Source organism: Macrobrachium nipponense, chromosome 28, assembly GCF_015104395.2.
Source record: "Macrobrachium nipponense isolate FS-2020 chromosome 28, ASM1510439v2, whole genome shotgun sequence".
Classification (NCBI taxonomy): domain Eukaryota; kingdom Metazoa; phylum Arthropoda; class Malacostraca; order Decapoda; family Palaemonidae; genus Macrobrachium; species Macrobrachium nipponense.
The window spans coordinates 62,362,064-62,380,007 of record NC_087217.1 but is presented as its reverse complement, the minus strand read 5'-3'; the positions used below and the strand labels follow the sequence as shown (position 1 = coordinate 62,380,007).

The following is a 17,944-nucleotide window of genomic DNA, read 5'->3' as shown; positions in this document are numbered from 1 at the left end:
TGCGCGCGTTTGCATGCATAAGGGCCTTATGCTTGCCAACGGATTTTCATTCGTTTGTGATAAAACACAGTGTTCGCTTACGCAGTGAGTATCTGATGTTTTTTCGAAATAAATGAGAATTTTTATAGCCATTTGTTTTTCCTATAAATTTCAAATATTTCCATACTTGCCTGTTTTATGTAATATATATATATATATATATATATATATATATATATATATATATATATTATATATATATATGATCATATATATATATATATATATATATATATATATATATATATAGATATATATATAGTATATTATATATATATATATATATATATATATATATATATATATATATATAAACAAACATATTTTTGCAAGATACAAGAGATAAGTTTATAAATAAAATAAGCCCTAACATTTGAATGTTGCAACTCATCGTATGTCTTTTCTACGTATCAGTAACACATATTCTAATCTCACGGTAATTTTTCAAGTATCAATGATTTTGCTCTAACATGGAAATGGAAATTTGACAGAACACACATTGACGTAGTGAGACATAATGACCTTCATCAAGTCCCTTATCTTAGTTACGGTTTCCGCTACAACTACCACTGGTTTTGTCTTTAATGTCAAAAGATTAGTCAGTTTTTGAGTTTGCATCAATTAATGCTTTGTAATTTCAGTTGCAATTCAAGTTTTAAAAGTATGTACCATTTACACTCCAGCAAGAAAAGGTATGGGATAGGAATGTTAATGAAAATGGTACTGGTAATCGTAATAGGACGATTCCCCTCATTGGGCTTTGAACCAGTGACCTAAAGGACACAAATAGCTCTGGATATAGGTTTTTTGTTTGTATGTGTTTTAAAGTTGCATGGAACCAGTGGTTATTCAGCAACGGGACTTCCGAACCACGTCGAGAGTGAACTTCTATCACCAGAAATACACATCTCTCACTCATCAATGGAATGGCCGAGAATCGAACCCGCGACCACCGAGGTGGGACGCCAACACCATACCAACCACGCCACTGATGCGCTTGGATTTAGGTTTTGCCCGTCGTCTCATTGAACCGCGGTTCCAATCGCCAAAGAAGTATCTCAGTGGCGTGATCGGTAAGGTCTTGACCTGCCACCTCGGTGGTCGCGAGTTCGATTCTCGGGCATGCCATTGAGAGGGTTAGAGATGTGTATTTCTGGTGATAGTAGTTCACTCTCGACGTGTTTCGGAAGTCACGTAAAGCCGTTGGTCCCGTTGCTGAATAACCACTGGTTCCCTGCAACGTTAAAACACCATACAAACAAACAATCCCCAAAGAGGAGGTGTTCTTTGTTATCTCTTTTTGGATGAGATTACCAGATGTAATGAATTGTAGTAATAACGATACCGATCCTAATGATAATAGTGATCATCTTGACTTTCCAGAGGACGATGAGATGACCAATGAAGTAAAGAAGCATGGCAAGAATACCAAAGCCGGGGGGCTGGCTTGGCAGAACGTCCTGGCCAACCCCAGCCAGCGTCTGGGAGCCCTGCACAAGAACTCCAGATTAGCTGACCTCACCGTCTGTTTTCCTGGCCATGATTTGCCTTCCATTAAGGTGAGGGTTTGGTTTGTTTCGGGAAATGTCAAAACGATTTTTATGGTAGTTTTGGTTGTTGGTATTCATAAAGTACACAAACACACGTTTATAATGTGTTTATTGGTATTCATAAAGTACACAAACACGTTTATATTGTGTTTATTGGTATTCATAAAGTACACAAACACACGTTTATAATATGTTTATTGGTATTCATAAAGTACCAAACACTTATATTGCATTGGTATTCATAAAGTACACAAACACACGTTTATAATGTGTTTATTGGTATTCATAAAGTACACAAACACACGTTTATAATGTGTTTATTGGTATTCATAAAGTACACAAACACACGTTTATAATGTGTTTATTGGTATTCATAAAGTACACAAACACGTTTATATTGTGTTTATTGGTATTCATAAAGTACACAAACACACGTTTATAATATGTTTATTGGTATTCATAAAGTACACAAACACACGTTTATATTGTGTTTATTGGTATTCATAAAGTACACAAACACACGTTTATATTGTGTTTATTGGTATTCATAAAGTACACAAACACACGTTTATAATGTGTTTATTGGTATTCATAAAGTACACAAACACGACGTTTGTATAATTGGTTTTGTTTAATTGGTATTCATATAAAGTACACAAACACACGTTTATAATTGTGTTTATATTGGTATTCAATAAAGGTAACAAACCCAAATGCACGTTTTTATAATTGTGTTTATTGGTATTCCATAAAGTGACACAAACACACCGATTTAATAATTGTGTTTATTGGTTATTCATAAAGAAGTACACGAAACACAACGTTTATATTGTTGTTTTTGGGTATTCATAAAGTAACAACAACAACACAAGTTTTATAATTGTGTTTTATTGGTTTTAATTCATAAAGGTCACAAACCAGATTATTAATATGTTGATTGGTATTCATAAAAAGTACACCTCCAACACCCGTTTTATTAATTGTGGTTTATTGGTATTCATAAAGTTACACAAACACACGTTTATATTTGTTTTGTTTTATTGGTAATTCTCAAGTAACGTACAAACAACACCGTTTGTTATATTGTGGTTTATTGTAATTCATTAAAGTACACAAACACAAGTTTATATTTTGTTGAAAATAACTTTCACTCAAGTTGATTGTAATTTGGAGCAGCGGTGCAGCTTTGTTAAAGAGGCTGGTCTCCTCAATAAATTTTAAGTTGTACAACTTCCAATATGCGTATGTATAGAGAATATATGTGATTAGATGTGATTATACAGGAATACACATACACACGCACACACACACACACACACACACACACACATATATATATATATATGTTTAGACATTTGTCAAATGTAACTACTTTTGAAAGTTATTTATTTATTTATTTATTTATTTTTATTACGGCGTCAAAAACCTAGGTGTTTTGACGCCAGCTTTATTCATAAACAGTCAATCACTCAAGTTGGTGATGTCAAAATTTCCGCGGCGTTTGATGTATGCAAAGAACACCGTTGAAAATATAGTATATGTGTATTATATATACATGAATAGCATTTTTATATAACGGATTTGCGTTTGCTATCAGTTAAAAGTATATAAAAAGATGATTCACCTTCAGGCTTCTCGCACATATTTATATCCATATGATATATGATCCTTAATGTGTTCTACATAGCCGTTTTTTTTTTTTCAAGCAGTGGAAGTTCAGTGTGTTACTGGCAGTTACGTAAGAGAAGTACTTCGTTTGACCTTTAGACAGTATCGAACCATTGGTGGTCGTCCAGAGGATGAAAGGTTCCATCAACCTTTCATGTCTGACCCTGTTCTGCAGTTCTTATGTTATGACGTATATTTTTCTCTGCTGGCAGATGGGTACTTCGCGATACTCGGCGTCTAATCCTGTGGTTCTTAACTAGGGGTGCTCGCACCCCGTAGCCGGTTACTAAGGGGTGCGAGATGCCATAAATAATTAAAGCTAAATATATTTTTATATACGTATGTTATTTTCTTCTGCAAAACAATAATAATAACAATGATAATAACGACAATTTTTTTATTATTATATTTGCTACAGCGGTGCTCTGAGCTATAGAGAAACCAACACCTAATATCCTAATGAAGTGCAGCATACACGTCGTATATTTTATTAACACACATCATATCAGCTTGTATTTTAGCTTGTTTTTTTTTTCAGCATTTCAGGGGGGTGCGGGAACTGACTGCTGATCTGAAAAGGGTGCATACACTGAAAAGGGTTAAGATCCAATAGTCTAATCGATCCTTTTCGAAAATACCACTTGTGTCAATTTTTTGGTATGTTGATCCTTTTCAAGTTAGTTTTTGCAACGGATTTAAAATGATTGTCGTAGGTATCCGAATTTGTACTCTTTTTATAAAAGTAAAAGTAATTCCAAAGATCGTACCGTTCGTAAAATTAAATCCTCAATTGTACTCAGCATATTGGTATCTTTCTTCCCTTAAAAATATATATAATCAAATAGAAAAAAGGTAAAAATAAAGATGAACATGATTTTTTTTAAACAGGTCTGCACTGATTCGGACCTTCCGATGAAATCTCTTGGATAAGTTTTGTAATGGACTTTTTCATTGTTTCTCCTGGAAAAACCAGTAATGTCTTCACGCGTTGCGTCATTGTTCTGCGCTTTTTCATACAAATAAGTTTTACTGTTTCTTTATCCGTTTTAGAAGCCATGTTTTACTTTGTGTTTTGTCCGCAGTTTTCTGGTATCTCTCTGTACTGAAGGAAAATTACAAAACGGCTTTCTTAACATAATTGCAACAGAAAAAGTTGCTCGTCATTTCATAGGCCTCAAGGATTCTATAGGTTAATACATGCTGAGAGACGACCTTTGGCCCTATAAAAGCATTTCCTGTATGATGATATGAACATTCAGGGAATTTTTAATTCTTAAGGCCCAGAAACGTTTACACAGCAGCTCTGATGTGTGACTCTGCTAGGAAAAGTTTCTTACTGCTTCCACTGGAAATGGAAGGAACGACTCGGGAAAATTATTGGCTAAACATTAACTGCTCTAAAGTGGACAGGGAAAAATTCAATTCAAGTATTAATGAACAGCGTATAATGCTGTTTGAAACTCAGCCACGGCCCATGAAACTTTCAGACCGATCGGGTGGTGGCCTGTGTTGTTAGCACCTATAGCAGTGAAAGATGTACGATCATACCTAACTAACCGTAGATAAAATAAAACCAATTTGGTTTGTTTGACGATTGGATGGTGGATGATCAACGCACCAATTTGCAGCCCTCTATCCTCAGTAGTTTTTAAGATCTGAGGGCGGATAGAAAAAGTGCAGATGGACAGACAAATAGTCATCTCAATAGGTTTCTTTTACAGAAAACTAAAAATCTAGTATACTAAAAATGGCTTGAATGACTCAGCAGAAAGCAGTGCTATTGTTTTGCCATAGATGCAAATTAATACCGGTTTTACTTAAAATGTATGACATGATTCCCTCAGCTGATAGATATTACCACTTCGATAGGAATACCTGCATGCAAGAATAGTTCCATCGCTAAAAAAAACGGAAAAAAAAATCAATATTTGAACAGACATATAACAAAGAATATTTGACTGCGCTTTTTCAAATCCACTATCCAGAAATTTTAGGTTTTGAGATTGGTTTTGGTGTGAAAGGTAAACAAAACGCAATATCCAATATCTTGGATGCTTGACATCGCTAACCTAACTGGACTGAATGGATTCGCCTTAAATTAAGTGTATTTATATTCACTTGAAAAGTATTCACCTTGGAAAATATCATACCAAATCATCTTTCCCCTCCTTCAGGCCCACCGGCTCGTCTTGGCCATGAGCTCGCCCGTCTTCGAGGCGATGCTTTTTGGCCCCCTAGCTGAAGGACCAGAGCTGTACCTTCACGAAGATCCCCCGGAGGCGTTCGAGTGGCTCCTTGAGTACATTTACAAGGGGCAAACTCAGCTCCCTGGCGTCAGGCAGGCGGTGCAGATATACCAGCTGGCTAGCAAGTACCAGATGGAACCTCTGATCAAGCTGTGCTCTGACGTAATTGTCTCTTGTGATTTATTTCAATGATGATTATACAAAAAGTGCATGTTTTAGTATTTATTGTCGTGATATACTATAGGTTATGAAATATATTTTAAAAGTAATTCCAATTTATTGTTCAAGTGAGAAATTTCACAAGTATGATTCAAGTAACTATCAGTTCATTTGAAAGAGGTTGATGTTCTGCCTGTTAAATCAAACTTTCCATACGACTTGATGCAATCTTAAGTTAAACTATTCATTTGATCATAGCTATTAGAAATATATATTTTTGACTCAGGTTAGATGTCATGTCATGTCAGATGAAACGAGATGTAATTTTTATTCGTGATTACACGCAGTTTCTTACGATAAAAAGAACGATAAAAAGAAAGTTTTAATGGTCAGATAACAACAAATGCATTACACTGCCGTGTATGACATCATCTATCATTGTGGGTTTCCTACAGCACCTGCGAGCTTCGCTGACAGCCTCCAACCTCCCCGAAATGTACGACACAGCTGTTTTGCTCGAGGACAACCAGCTTCTCGAACGATGCACAGAGGTGCGTTCAGATCGTCATTCCATTGGCGTCTACTAGTTTATATGTTGTATAGTCACGGTTACTTTTCTTGTGTTATTAATTTCAATACAGAAATATTGAAATTAGGACATTTATTTCTCTACTCACATAAACACATCTGGAGAGAATTTGTTAAGATTATAGGATATTTTATATAGTTTTAGCTTTAGATGAATACTTTAATCGGGTGGATATCACACAGTAATAAAGATAACGTCTGAATTGATATATAGCGTGACGGACATAAAATTAGGTAATTTATAGCCGTACACTATCGTGAGGACATGAAAGAATATTCCGTGATATGGACTTTTATATAATGCGTGGGATATATATATATATATATATATATATATATATATATATATATATATGTAGTGTGTGTGTGTGTGTGGTGTGCGCGTGTGTGCGTGTGTGTGTGTGCATATATATATAGTGTGTTTTATATATATATATATATATATATATATATATATATATATATATATATATATATATATATATATATATATATATGCATATATATATATATACTATATATACGCCATGTATATATATATATATATATATATATATATATATATACATATATATATATATATATATATAAATATAACACACTATATATATGCACACACACACGCACACACACACACACACATATATATATGTGTGTGTGTGTATATATATATATATATATATATATATATATATATATATATATATATATCCCACGCATTATATAAAAGTCCATATCACGGAATATTCTTTCATGTCCTCACGATAGTGTACGGCTATAAAATAACTAATTTTATGTCCGTCACGCTATATATATATATATATATATATATATATATATATATATATAGCGTATATATATATATATATATATATATATATAATATATATATATATATATATATATATATATGGGGATACAATCCACAATGAAGTAAATTCCTCTTGTAGTTTAAAATATATATTACATGTATAGGATTAAAGCTTTCGACCATCAACTGTTGATGGTCGAAAGCTTTAATCCTATACAAGTAATATATATTTTAAACTACAAGAGGAATTTACTTCATTGTGGATTGTATCCCCATTTACTTAGAGGTACGACATAGTACCTGGCTTCTGCATATATATATATATATATATATATATATATATATATATATATATATAATATATATATATAAATTATATACATATAGATAGTTTTGTCACTGATTCACACGTGATTTTAAATACTTTTAAATGTTATGCTACGAAAACCCGATAGTATCGAATTCACTCTACCTTGGGAATAACTTCCAACCAAGGGGTTTGTTTATGTCCAGGCTTTGAACCAATGCCATGATTTAGATAGCTGAATGGATAAGGCACTGCCATATCTGTATCAAACCCAGTAGGCATAGGAATAAATCCAGGCTTGGATAGATATTCCCAGGAGAAAGTGAATTCCATATCGAAAGGTGTTGGTGTTTAACTTTGGAAAGTATATAGAAATCACTTTTGATTAATGACAAAACTGTGTTAACATATTAACTCACTGTTCAGCTCATAGGGGAGAAATGGATTGATTTCGATAATAAATACAGACCCTGAATTCATCAGGAATATTATGTGGAGCAGATTCAAAATTAATTTATACCTCGATTGATAGGCGAATGTATAAGTCACTGTTATCTTGGTATCAAATGTAGAACCGAGTCAGATTCAACTCTGCTCACTCTTAATGGTTTATGAATGAGTTGCTGCCAAGTCTGCATCAAACCCAGAATGGCCAGGGTAGACATACGTATCGTGTATAAGTCCTTTTGGGTTTAAGTTATTCGCAAAGTAAAATGAATTTTAAATTAATGGGCATTTGTGAATTAATAAAGGGATTGATTTTGATTGTAAGTTCATAACCTTGAAATGCCTGTTTGTTTGTGTGTTTGTTTGTTTGTTTGTATGAACACTATACAAATCTACATTTCTTGACCAATTTTGATGGTATTTAAAATATAAGTGAATATCAAACCGGGAACAGTCGTGGTGAAAACAGAATTAAAATCAGACCATTGGTTGTGTAAAGGGCAGGTGTGAGAAGGGGGTGAAAAGTAAAAATTACTGAAAACAACAGATATTAGTGTCTAATCCATAGTTCTAAAGGTCGCTGAGAAGAATAGCGATGCTCCCGATGCCCTTTAAGTCCAAGATTAGCCCCAGTAGGGAGGGGATGGGAAGGGGGCAACATAAAATTACATAAAATTACAGAAATTAGTGTCTAATCCATAACTTTCGATGTCGCTAAAATGAATAGTGACAATCCCGATGACCTTCAAGTCCAAATTCAGCCCTGATATGATGGGGGGGGGGGGGGTGGGGGGGGGGGGGATAAGGGGTACGAAGGGGGTGACTCAAAAATAATTGAAAACGACAGAAATTAGTGTCGAATCCATAATTTTTGATATGGCTGAGATGAATAATGACACTCCCGAAGTCCGTTAAGTCCAATTTCAGCCGCAATGGGAAGGGGGGGGGGGGGGTGTGAAAAGGGGTGCGAAGGTAATGATGTGTAAAAATAACCAAAAATTACAGATATTAGTATGTAATCCATAGTTTTTAGGTCACGAATATGAATAGTGACACTCTTAATGCCTTTTAAGTCCAAGCTTACCCCTGGTAGGAATGGGGAGCATGAGAAAGAGTGGGAAGGTGATGACATTTCAAAATAACTAGAAACTACAGGTATTAGTATCTAATCCATAGTTTTTTTTAGGTCGCTGAGATGAATAGAGACATTCCCAATGCCCTTCAAGTCCAAATTCAGCCCCGATAGGAATGAGGGGTTTGGGTGAGAAGTGATGAAATGTGAAATGTAAAAAATACTGGGCAATGTAACTGCAGCAACTATCTTGACTGAAATGGAGAGAGAGAGAGAGAGTGAGAGAGAGAGAGAAGAGAGAGAGAGAGAGAGAGAGAGAGAGAGAAAGTTAATTGGTTGTCATTCAGATATTATATATATATATATATATATATATATATATATATAGTATATACTATATATATATATATATATATATATATATATATATATATATATATATATATATGCATATATCTGTTATATCTTTTAATTTTATTATTATATATAATATTATATATATATATATATTATATATATATATATATATATTATATGTATGTATGTTATGTATGTATGTTGGTTATGTATGTATTTATCTATATATAATATGTATATAAGATATATATTATATATTATATATATAGATATTATTATTAATTATTATTATTATTTATTAATTTATATTATATATTATATATTATATATTATATATATAATATATTAATATATTATATGGACTAGTAAAAATGTTCTGTTACAACAGAATTCCATCTAATAAAAGGAGCCCATTAAAACACCAAAATATAGAGAGAAAAGTACTATATTTCAGAGACTGCTGTCTCTCTCTTCAGGTATATGAATGAGAAAAGTTTACAGAAACGGTGGTATTTATACCAAGAGATCCATCCACAGGTAAGCCAATTTAGGTAACCCCGCTGATAATCTTCCTTTAACCTTCTTAAGCGATAGTTGAATGAAAATCTTGTCGATGGCATCTGAATCCCATGCTCCTTTTGACATGTTCATTACCTGCCTCTCTTTTATTAAGGCCGATTCCATCATTTGACTCTTGTACCGACAGTTGCTGCTATAAATTATACTTGACAAATTCCAGTTTATTCTATGGTTATGTTCATTTATATGCGTGAAAATAGCTGAGCTCCGTTGTCCATACCTAACTGATTGTTTGTGTTGTATTACTCTGGGGAAGTGATTTTCCTGTAAATCCGATGTAAGATTGGTCACAGTCCTGGCATTGGATTTCGTAAACCCCGGAGTCCTTAGGGGATGTCTTTTGTTGGACGTTAATCAGGGATTTGGCTAAGGTGTTTGGGTAAGTACATGCAAAAGGGTTAGATTTTCTGAGGGTCTGAGTCACCGTCTTAATCTCGTCCAGAATTTTTTCGGAAAGTAAGATTAATTGGCCAAGACAAAAAGAGTATTGAACTATTAGAGAAATTTAAAGTAATTAATCCTAAACTACCCTACTTTTATGGCCTTCCCAAAACTCACAAAGACAATCTTCCTTTCAGACCCATCGTTTCATCTGCCGGAGCTTTCAATTACAAAATTTCTAAATGGTTAGCTGGCCTCCTTTCCCCTTTTTTAGGCACTTTTTCTCCCAGTCACATTAAACATTCGGAATATTTTTGTCACAAATTCAGAGAAGCACATATACCACTTCACAACATAAAACTTTTAAGCCTTGACGTAGATTCCCAATTTACAAAAGCACCAGTACTGGACGTTCTTCAGTTTTTAAGGGAAAAATTATCCCCTTATTCAGATCATTTCCCATTGGTGCTTGACAAAATAATAAAGTTAGTTGAATTATGTGCATCTAATAACGTATTTTCAATCGGGAATCATTCTATAAGCAAAAATTCGGATGTAGTATGGGTAGTCCTTTAAGTCCTATTTTAGCCAATCTGTACATGGAATACTTTGAAACTACAGTAATAAATGCAATAAAACCCAAAAACATGCTATGGATGAGATATGTAGATGATATTCTAACATTTTGGGATAATAGGTGGGGCAATTTTAATGAATTCCTTTCAAAATTAAACGCATTAGTGCCCAGCATCAAATTTAAAGTTGAATGGGGAACAGACAGCAAAATTCCTTTTCTTGATGTTTTAATAATCAAAGACACGACCGAATACAAATTTCCCATATACAGAAAACCAACGTTCTCACTTTCATACATTCACTACTTTAGCTATCACGACATTGCTATCAAGATAGGTGTAGGCAGCAACCTGTTCTTAAGAGCCTTACGAATTTGTTTCCTGGAAAAAGAATTTGAACTAATTCGTAAGCAACTTTCGTCTTTAAAGAGTCCTGACCATATAATTGAGAAAGCAAGTCACAAAGCAAACGTAATTTTCTACTGACCCCCTCAAGACAAGACCATAGAGACACCCAACAATAAAATAAAAATTCCTCACCTGGACGAGATTAAGACAGTGACTCAGACCCTCGGAAAATCTAACCCTTTTGCATTTACTTACCCAAACACCTTAGCCAAATCCCTGATTAACATCCAACAAAAGACATTCCCCAAGGACTCCGGGGTTTATGAAATCCCTTGCCAGGACTGTGACCAATCTTACATCGGATTTACAGGAAAATCACTTCCCCAGAGATTAATACAACACAAACGGTCAGTTAGGTATGGACAACAGAACTCAGCTATTTTCAGCCATATAAATGAACATAACCATAGAATAAACTGGAATTTGTCAAGTATAATTTATAGCAGCAACTGCCGTTACTAGAGTCAAATGATGGAATCGGCCTTAATAAAAGAGAGGCAGGTAATGAACATCTCAAAAGGAGCATGGGATTCAGATGTCATCGACAAGATTTTCATTCAACCAACGCTTAAGAAGATTAAAGGAAGATTATCAGCAGGGGTGACCTAAATTGGCTTACCTGTGGATGAATCTCTTGGTATAAATACCGCCTTTTCTGTAAACTTTTCTCATTCATATACCTGAAGAGAAAGACAGCAGTCTCTGAAATATAGTACTTTTCTCTCCATATTTTGGTGTTTTTCTGGGCTCCTTTTATTAGACATATATATATATATATATATATATATATATATATATTATATATATATATATATATATATATATATATATATATAGTATATATATATATATATATATATATATATCTATATATATATATATATATAAATATATATATAGTACTTTTCTCTCTATATTTTGGTGTTGTTATGGGCTCCTTTTATTAGACATATATATATTATATATATATATATATATATATATATATATATATATATATATATATATATATATATATGCAGATGTACATTTAGAGTGAGAGAGAGAGAGAGACTGCATGCATTAATGAGAGAAAACCAGCACAGAAACTTGATGACTTCGTATATTCACATTCACATTCGATCCCTGGTCCCCTTTTCCTGCCAAGAGCAACCAGATTCACTGAATGGCAGCACCATTATGCAGTAATTGTGCCTCGCTGTCTAACTCCTCAGTTCCAGAGGTCCTTTATTCCTGACACCGTTGGACTGTGGAACACTGAACAGCCTCCCAGAGAATGTCGTGCAATTGGAACTTTAGAAATTCAAGCAAAGGTGCAATACATGACTACCCTAATACAATTCTCTTTGCATTTTAATACATTCTTATCTGTTTGTTAATTTATTAATTTATTTTTTTAGTAAGTGGGGGCTCTTCTTTCTTTATTCATTGGAAGCTTGTTCTTCAAGTCAGTGCCCCCTGTGGGCTTGTTCCATAAGAAAAGCGTTCATTTCCTGAATTAGATAATAGTAATAATAATGATGATTGAGCCACATGAGCAGGGAGTGTTCCTGAAATAACTGGAAGACGTTCTGCAATACTAATCAATAAAGACAGTGCATTGATTAGATTCTAAATTGCTTTAGTCCGTCGAGTTGTTTTACGTGTTGTAAAATTAGTATCCCTTTTTTCATTCCGAATCGTCGTCGTGTTACCTAATTCATCCCCACCTGATCAGTGAGGTTCAAGTTATACTGAGTCGCAATTGTGACATGTTACGCACAACTTGAAATCAATATAGATGAGATACAGCCGTTACATTCGGTTAGTTGTAGCTCGGTTTTCCTGTACTCTGACAGTCTAGAAGAAGCGTTTTTGCATTTTTCTAATCTTGAGCGTTTTCTTTCTTTCATTTCTTAGTTCATGTATTACCTTTCCCATATATTAATTTGCCCAACTCTTTTAGTGTTGGTTAGGTTACCTGGTCCTTAGCTACTGACCTCTTCATTTTTTCAGGTCGTGAGCTATTCCCTTACCTTTCCTATATATTAATTTGCCAAACTCTTTTAGTACTGATTAGTGTGCCTGGTCTTTATCAACTGACCCCTTAATTTTGCAGGTGGTCAACCGTTCCCCGAGATCGGTGCTGACCTCTTCAAGCTTCGGTCGTCTGAGTCGGTCTGCCCTCAGCCACCTCCTGCAGAATCCTCTCCATATCTCGTCGGAAGTTATCCTCTTCGATGCACTGGTCACATGGTAAGCCTCATGATCAAGAGTAAGACTTTCATTTCTTTTATAATGAGTGGAGCACCTGCGCTTGTCTTGAAGATTTTCCATATCATTTCCTTCAGGAAACTTTTGCTTGTTAATGAAAGCCTGCCGCCGTCACCGGTATCCAATGCCTGACACTCATGCATGCATTTGGCCGAAGGAAACTCGCACTGGAGAACCCTTTCATGAGCAGCTCTTTCAAGCCAATTCCTCTGTCATTACCAACATTCCTGTTGTTGACCCTCATACGGGTTTCCTTTGACCAACACCTTTTCAATTGTGCCCCGTCAGACGCCAGCCACATTAACGATCAAATGAAATTAAACGTTGATCGCACTTAGAGCCTCTCTTATTTGCAAGTTTTGTAGTTGCCATGATGTACCAACGCTTTTTCACAAAGCTTTCTGCTTTAATGCCAGAATCTGCATTCACGCCGAAATTACTGGCCTGGGATTTATTCCCAGAAATCTGTGAAGTTTTTACAATTGCAACAGAGAATCTTAACCTGTAGATATGGTTGGATTGACCTGCACCCTACGTTGCTTGTGCATGTCCTAGCTTATTCTGAGTGTTCAGCCTGACGACTCACCATTGATAAAGCAACCAGCAGTCATACTCTGAATTTCCATCCATGAAGTCTTCCTGTCGATGAATGAGATGCAATTATTTACGAAGTTGGGTTTCATGGTAATGTTTTCCCCTATATTACCTTAATTTCAGGTATGCTATGATGTACATTAACTTAGGACATGTTCTCTGTGCATGTTGCTTCAGTATTTGAAACTTAATAAGATGATTACCGGTTGCTTCTGGTATCGGTATGGATAACCCATGAATCTGTAAACAATTGGCAGTGTCCATTAGATTGAGAAAATCACAGCTAAACTTTGATTCTAGTTCTGGAGCCATATCTTTTTCCGTGTAAAATAGTTGAATTTTAGCTAGAATAATTCGGCACGATACCCTACTGGCTATAGCAGCAACTTTTCTTTGTTAATAATAAATTTACTCAAGGAATAAAGAAAAATCCGTTTTAAGTATCTAAAACCTTCTTTCCCATACATAAGGTTATTATTTCAAGTCTGCTGTGCTCACATTTTTATTTGACTTGGCCACGGAAGCTTATGAGTCCCTGACCATAACTTTATCAGATAGCCACGCGAAAATATTCTCATTATATTTGATAGAAACCAAAATACCTAACACTCTTGTCATTTCCCAGGGGAAAGTGCCAGCCCAACTCATCAAGTCTGCGGGAGGAGATCAAGGATTTCCTTTCTAAAGTCAGGTTCTTGGTGATGACTACCGACGAATTCGTGGAACACGTGATGCCCACCGGCGTCCTAACGCTGGAGGAGATGAGTGACATCCTGATGAACATCAAGCTGCTGACCAACATCCCCTTGCCATCTCTGTGCAGCAGCATCAGGGAGAAACGGAAGCTCTTCGTGGAGAGCCTCATGAGGACCCTCACCCTGACCACCCATCACCGCTTCCCCAAACAGAAGAGAGGAGGCTCTGGGTCCCGTCAGAGTATCTTGGTCCACAGCTCCCACGAACAGATCCTTCTGATGAACTTCAAGACGAACGTCAACATCCAGCTGGGAAGGCTAACTTGCAAGGTTCTCAACCCGACCTCTGGCGGTTGTCTGGTCGCCGTCAAAAACGCTGACGGCGAGGTCATTGACAGTGCCACATCCGACGGCCGCAAGTACGAGGTGCATTTCGACACCCCAATAACGATTGAAGCCAACATCCCCCACAGCGTCACGGTGTGCATGGAGGGTCACTGGCCCAGAGGAGAACTCGGAGAATTCAAAGCCGACGACGACGACGTCGAGGTGGAAGGGAACATCGCCTACACTGAAGGGAGATCTGGCACAGTTCTTCTTCATTATTGGTCTTTCAATTGATCTACTCCCCTGGCAACGCACTTCAGTGGTTTTTTTTTCTCCCACATCTGTGATTTCGATACCAAAAATAGGTTAAGCTTATTTATTACTGCCTGGCTATGAAGTGCCTCGGGGTTTTTTTTGTTCTATCCCTTCATTTTTAGGCTTAGAAGACGTTTTGCTCTGCAGCATCGTATTGTTTCGTTCTGTGAACAATTTGCTATGCTTGGAGGAAGGCTTGGGTAATGCAGTGAGCAGTACTCCTTTTCAGCCACAATTTATAAGGGCTCACAGCTGCTAACTTTACTGTTCTTTATGAGTTTTTTTTTTTTTTTTTTTTTTTTTTTTGTTCCTTTGAGCATCTGGGTTTTTAAGACAATGACTTGTTTATTTTACATGCTGAAACTTTATCCCATTATCTATACTGAGGCACTTTTATGCAATAAGGAAAAGAATCACACTGTCGCACAATACCACTGACATTTACTTTGCCTTGCTCAGACGCGAGAAACGGCTCCAGAAACCTGTACTAGATTGTAAGTCATTTCCAGACTGATTTCATTCAATCCATTTTGACAATCTAATTTGTTTTTATTATTGCTGTTATTATTACTATTATTTAGATGATGATGCAGTGGCTATGAAGCTTTGATAGTTTTTTTTTCTCACCAATGAGAAGGTGAATGTGACAATAACTGCTTGTCTTGCCCTTTTCTTTAATTCATTCAATCTTAGTGAAAACGGCATATTGGTGAAAATGATTATCATCACTACCCCTGACAACTATGCACGTATAGTATCTGTAGTTCTTATTCCTTTTCACATTGATGTTGCGAATCATCGTCCGTGAAGCTCAAACGATTGAATAACATTAGGACGATGTCATATTTCATAAAGAGATCAATCATTCAGGTTTAATTTCCGATATATAGAACCATATTAACCATTAATAGAAGTAGATTTGACGTTTAAGGTAAAATTTCAATATACCGAAGTTTTCAGTTGTAAACTTTATGCTCAAAGAAAGTATTTTAGTTCAGTCTTGTAGAAATTCATATAGCGCATGAAAATCATTTTAACGGGAAACATTTATTACATTAATAATTGTCCACCAAGATATTGATAGTTATTTTGCCTTCTCTTTTGTATGATCATCATTAATATTCTTTCTATACCAATGACGTCATTTTGAATATTTTCGAACCGAACGATCAGATGATTGAAAATTTCCCGAAGATTATAATAACCCAAGTTACATATATTATCGCCCGTTTGGACTTTGTAATAAGGCTCAAACTCCAAACTAACATTCGGTCTCTAGTGGTCAAATATTAACCTCATCGTCCAAAAGACATGATTCCCAAAGTAGCAGAAGTTATAAACATAGAAATTAAGTGAATCACTTAATTAAAATTGTACTGAAAATAGGCAGCCACGTATTGCTATTGCGTCAGGTACTGATGAATATTTGTCATATGTTTCAACAATATGCTTAAGATTTTGTACTGTATCATATAAAACAAGAAAAGACTGGTGAGAATTAGATGCATCATCTAATCTGATGCATTTATATATTATATATACATACTATACATATACATATATATATATATATATATATATATATATATATATATATATATATATATATATATAACATATAGTCCCACACATAGTTTAGGTATTGATTTTGATATGTAGATAATAAATAAACCTCATGAGAAATTAGTGTTTTTATGGAGCTGATGCCTTGAAAACATGACAAATAAAAATACCTCATTTTATAAAATTAAGTTTTATATAGTTTACTTAATTTGATCTAATTGTTCATATTTTCTGTGATATACAAATTATTGATCGTCCTTATATGAATTAGGAGTGTAATTATTCATAAATTTTCTGTTAAGTTTTCAGGAATATATATTCCAGCAAACATATAAATATATATATATATTATATATATATATATATATATATATATATATATATATATATACATATATATACATATATATATATATATATATAATATATATATATATATATATATATATATATATATATATATATATCTTACCACCCTTTTATTAAAACTACACAAATTGGAAACCCTTACCAGTTGTCAATGGTGCCCTCTGCCTGCAAACACGTCATTAGGCTATTAAGATCACGTAAGTACAAAAATATACTATTTATTACCCAAAGCAGATGAATATGAAATAGAACAAAATGATTAACAAGTCATAGTGACAAAAACCCAAATCTGCCCACAAAGAAAACTAGTAAGTTATCATTCTACCCTCCTGACTAAGAATTCACTCCCAGACCCAGAATGTCAATAGGTTCATTGTTTTAGTCAGGTTAGAGAATCCCGTCTCTAATACCATGGAATAGAACCCATCTTTAAGAGGGGGTTTTCTCTCCCATCACCTGGCATGTACCAAACTGACCTCTTTCTTCTCACCAAAAGGAATGTGACTTTCGCAAGTGCCCTGGTCGACTAGACCTGTAACATCCATACAAACGAATGTACATGCTTGACGACAAGACGAGCAGTCTCTCGATTAAAATGCTTACGTACCAAATTCCTTCACTCAAGAAAGCTGCCCCTACAT

General features: G+C 34.8%; 1 protein-coding gene across 3 annotated transcripts in view; it reads left to right on the top strand.

Annotated features, from left to right (window-relative positions):
* Positions 1 to 16,911, top strand: part of LOC135201810 (BTB/POZ domain-containing protein 6-B-like) — a 173,955-nt gene extending 157,044 nt beyond the window's left edge. For all 3 annotated transcript variants that reach the window (XM_064231079.1, XM_064231078.1, XM_064231077.1), the window contains exons 2-6: positions 1,423 to 1,598; positions 5,432 to 5,665; positions 6,118 to 6,213; positions 13,286 to 13,422; positions 14,660 to 16,911. In XM_064231079.1, the coding sequence (XP_064087149.1) occupies positions 1,434 to 1,598; positions 5,432 to 5,665; positions 6,118 to 6,213; positions 13,286 to 13,422; positions 14,660 to 15,350 (1,323 nt within the window). In that variant the 5' untranslated portion in view covers positions 1,423 to 1,433 and the 3' untranslated portion in view covers positions 15,351 to 16,911. The remainder of the gene's footprint in view (positions 1 to 1,422; positions 1,599 to 5,431; positions 5,666 to 6,117; positions 6,214 to 13,285; positions 13,423 to 14,659) is intronic.
* The last annotated feature ends 1,033 nt before the right edge of the window (positions 16,912 to 17,944 follow it).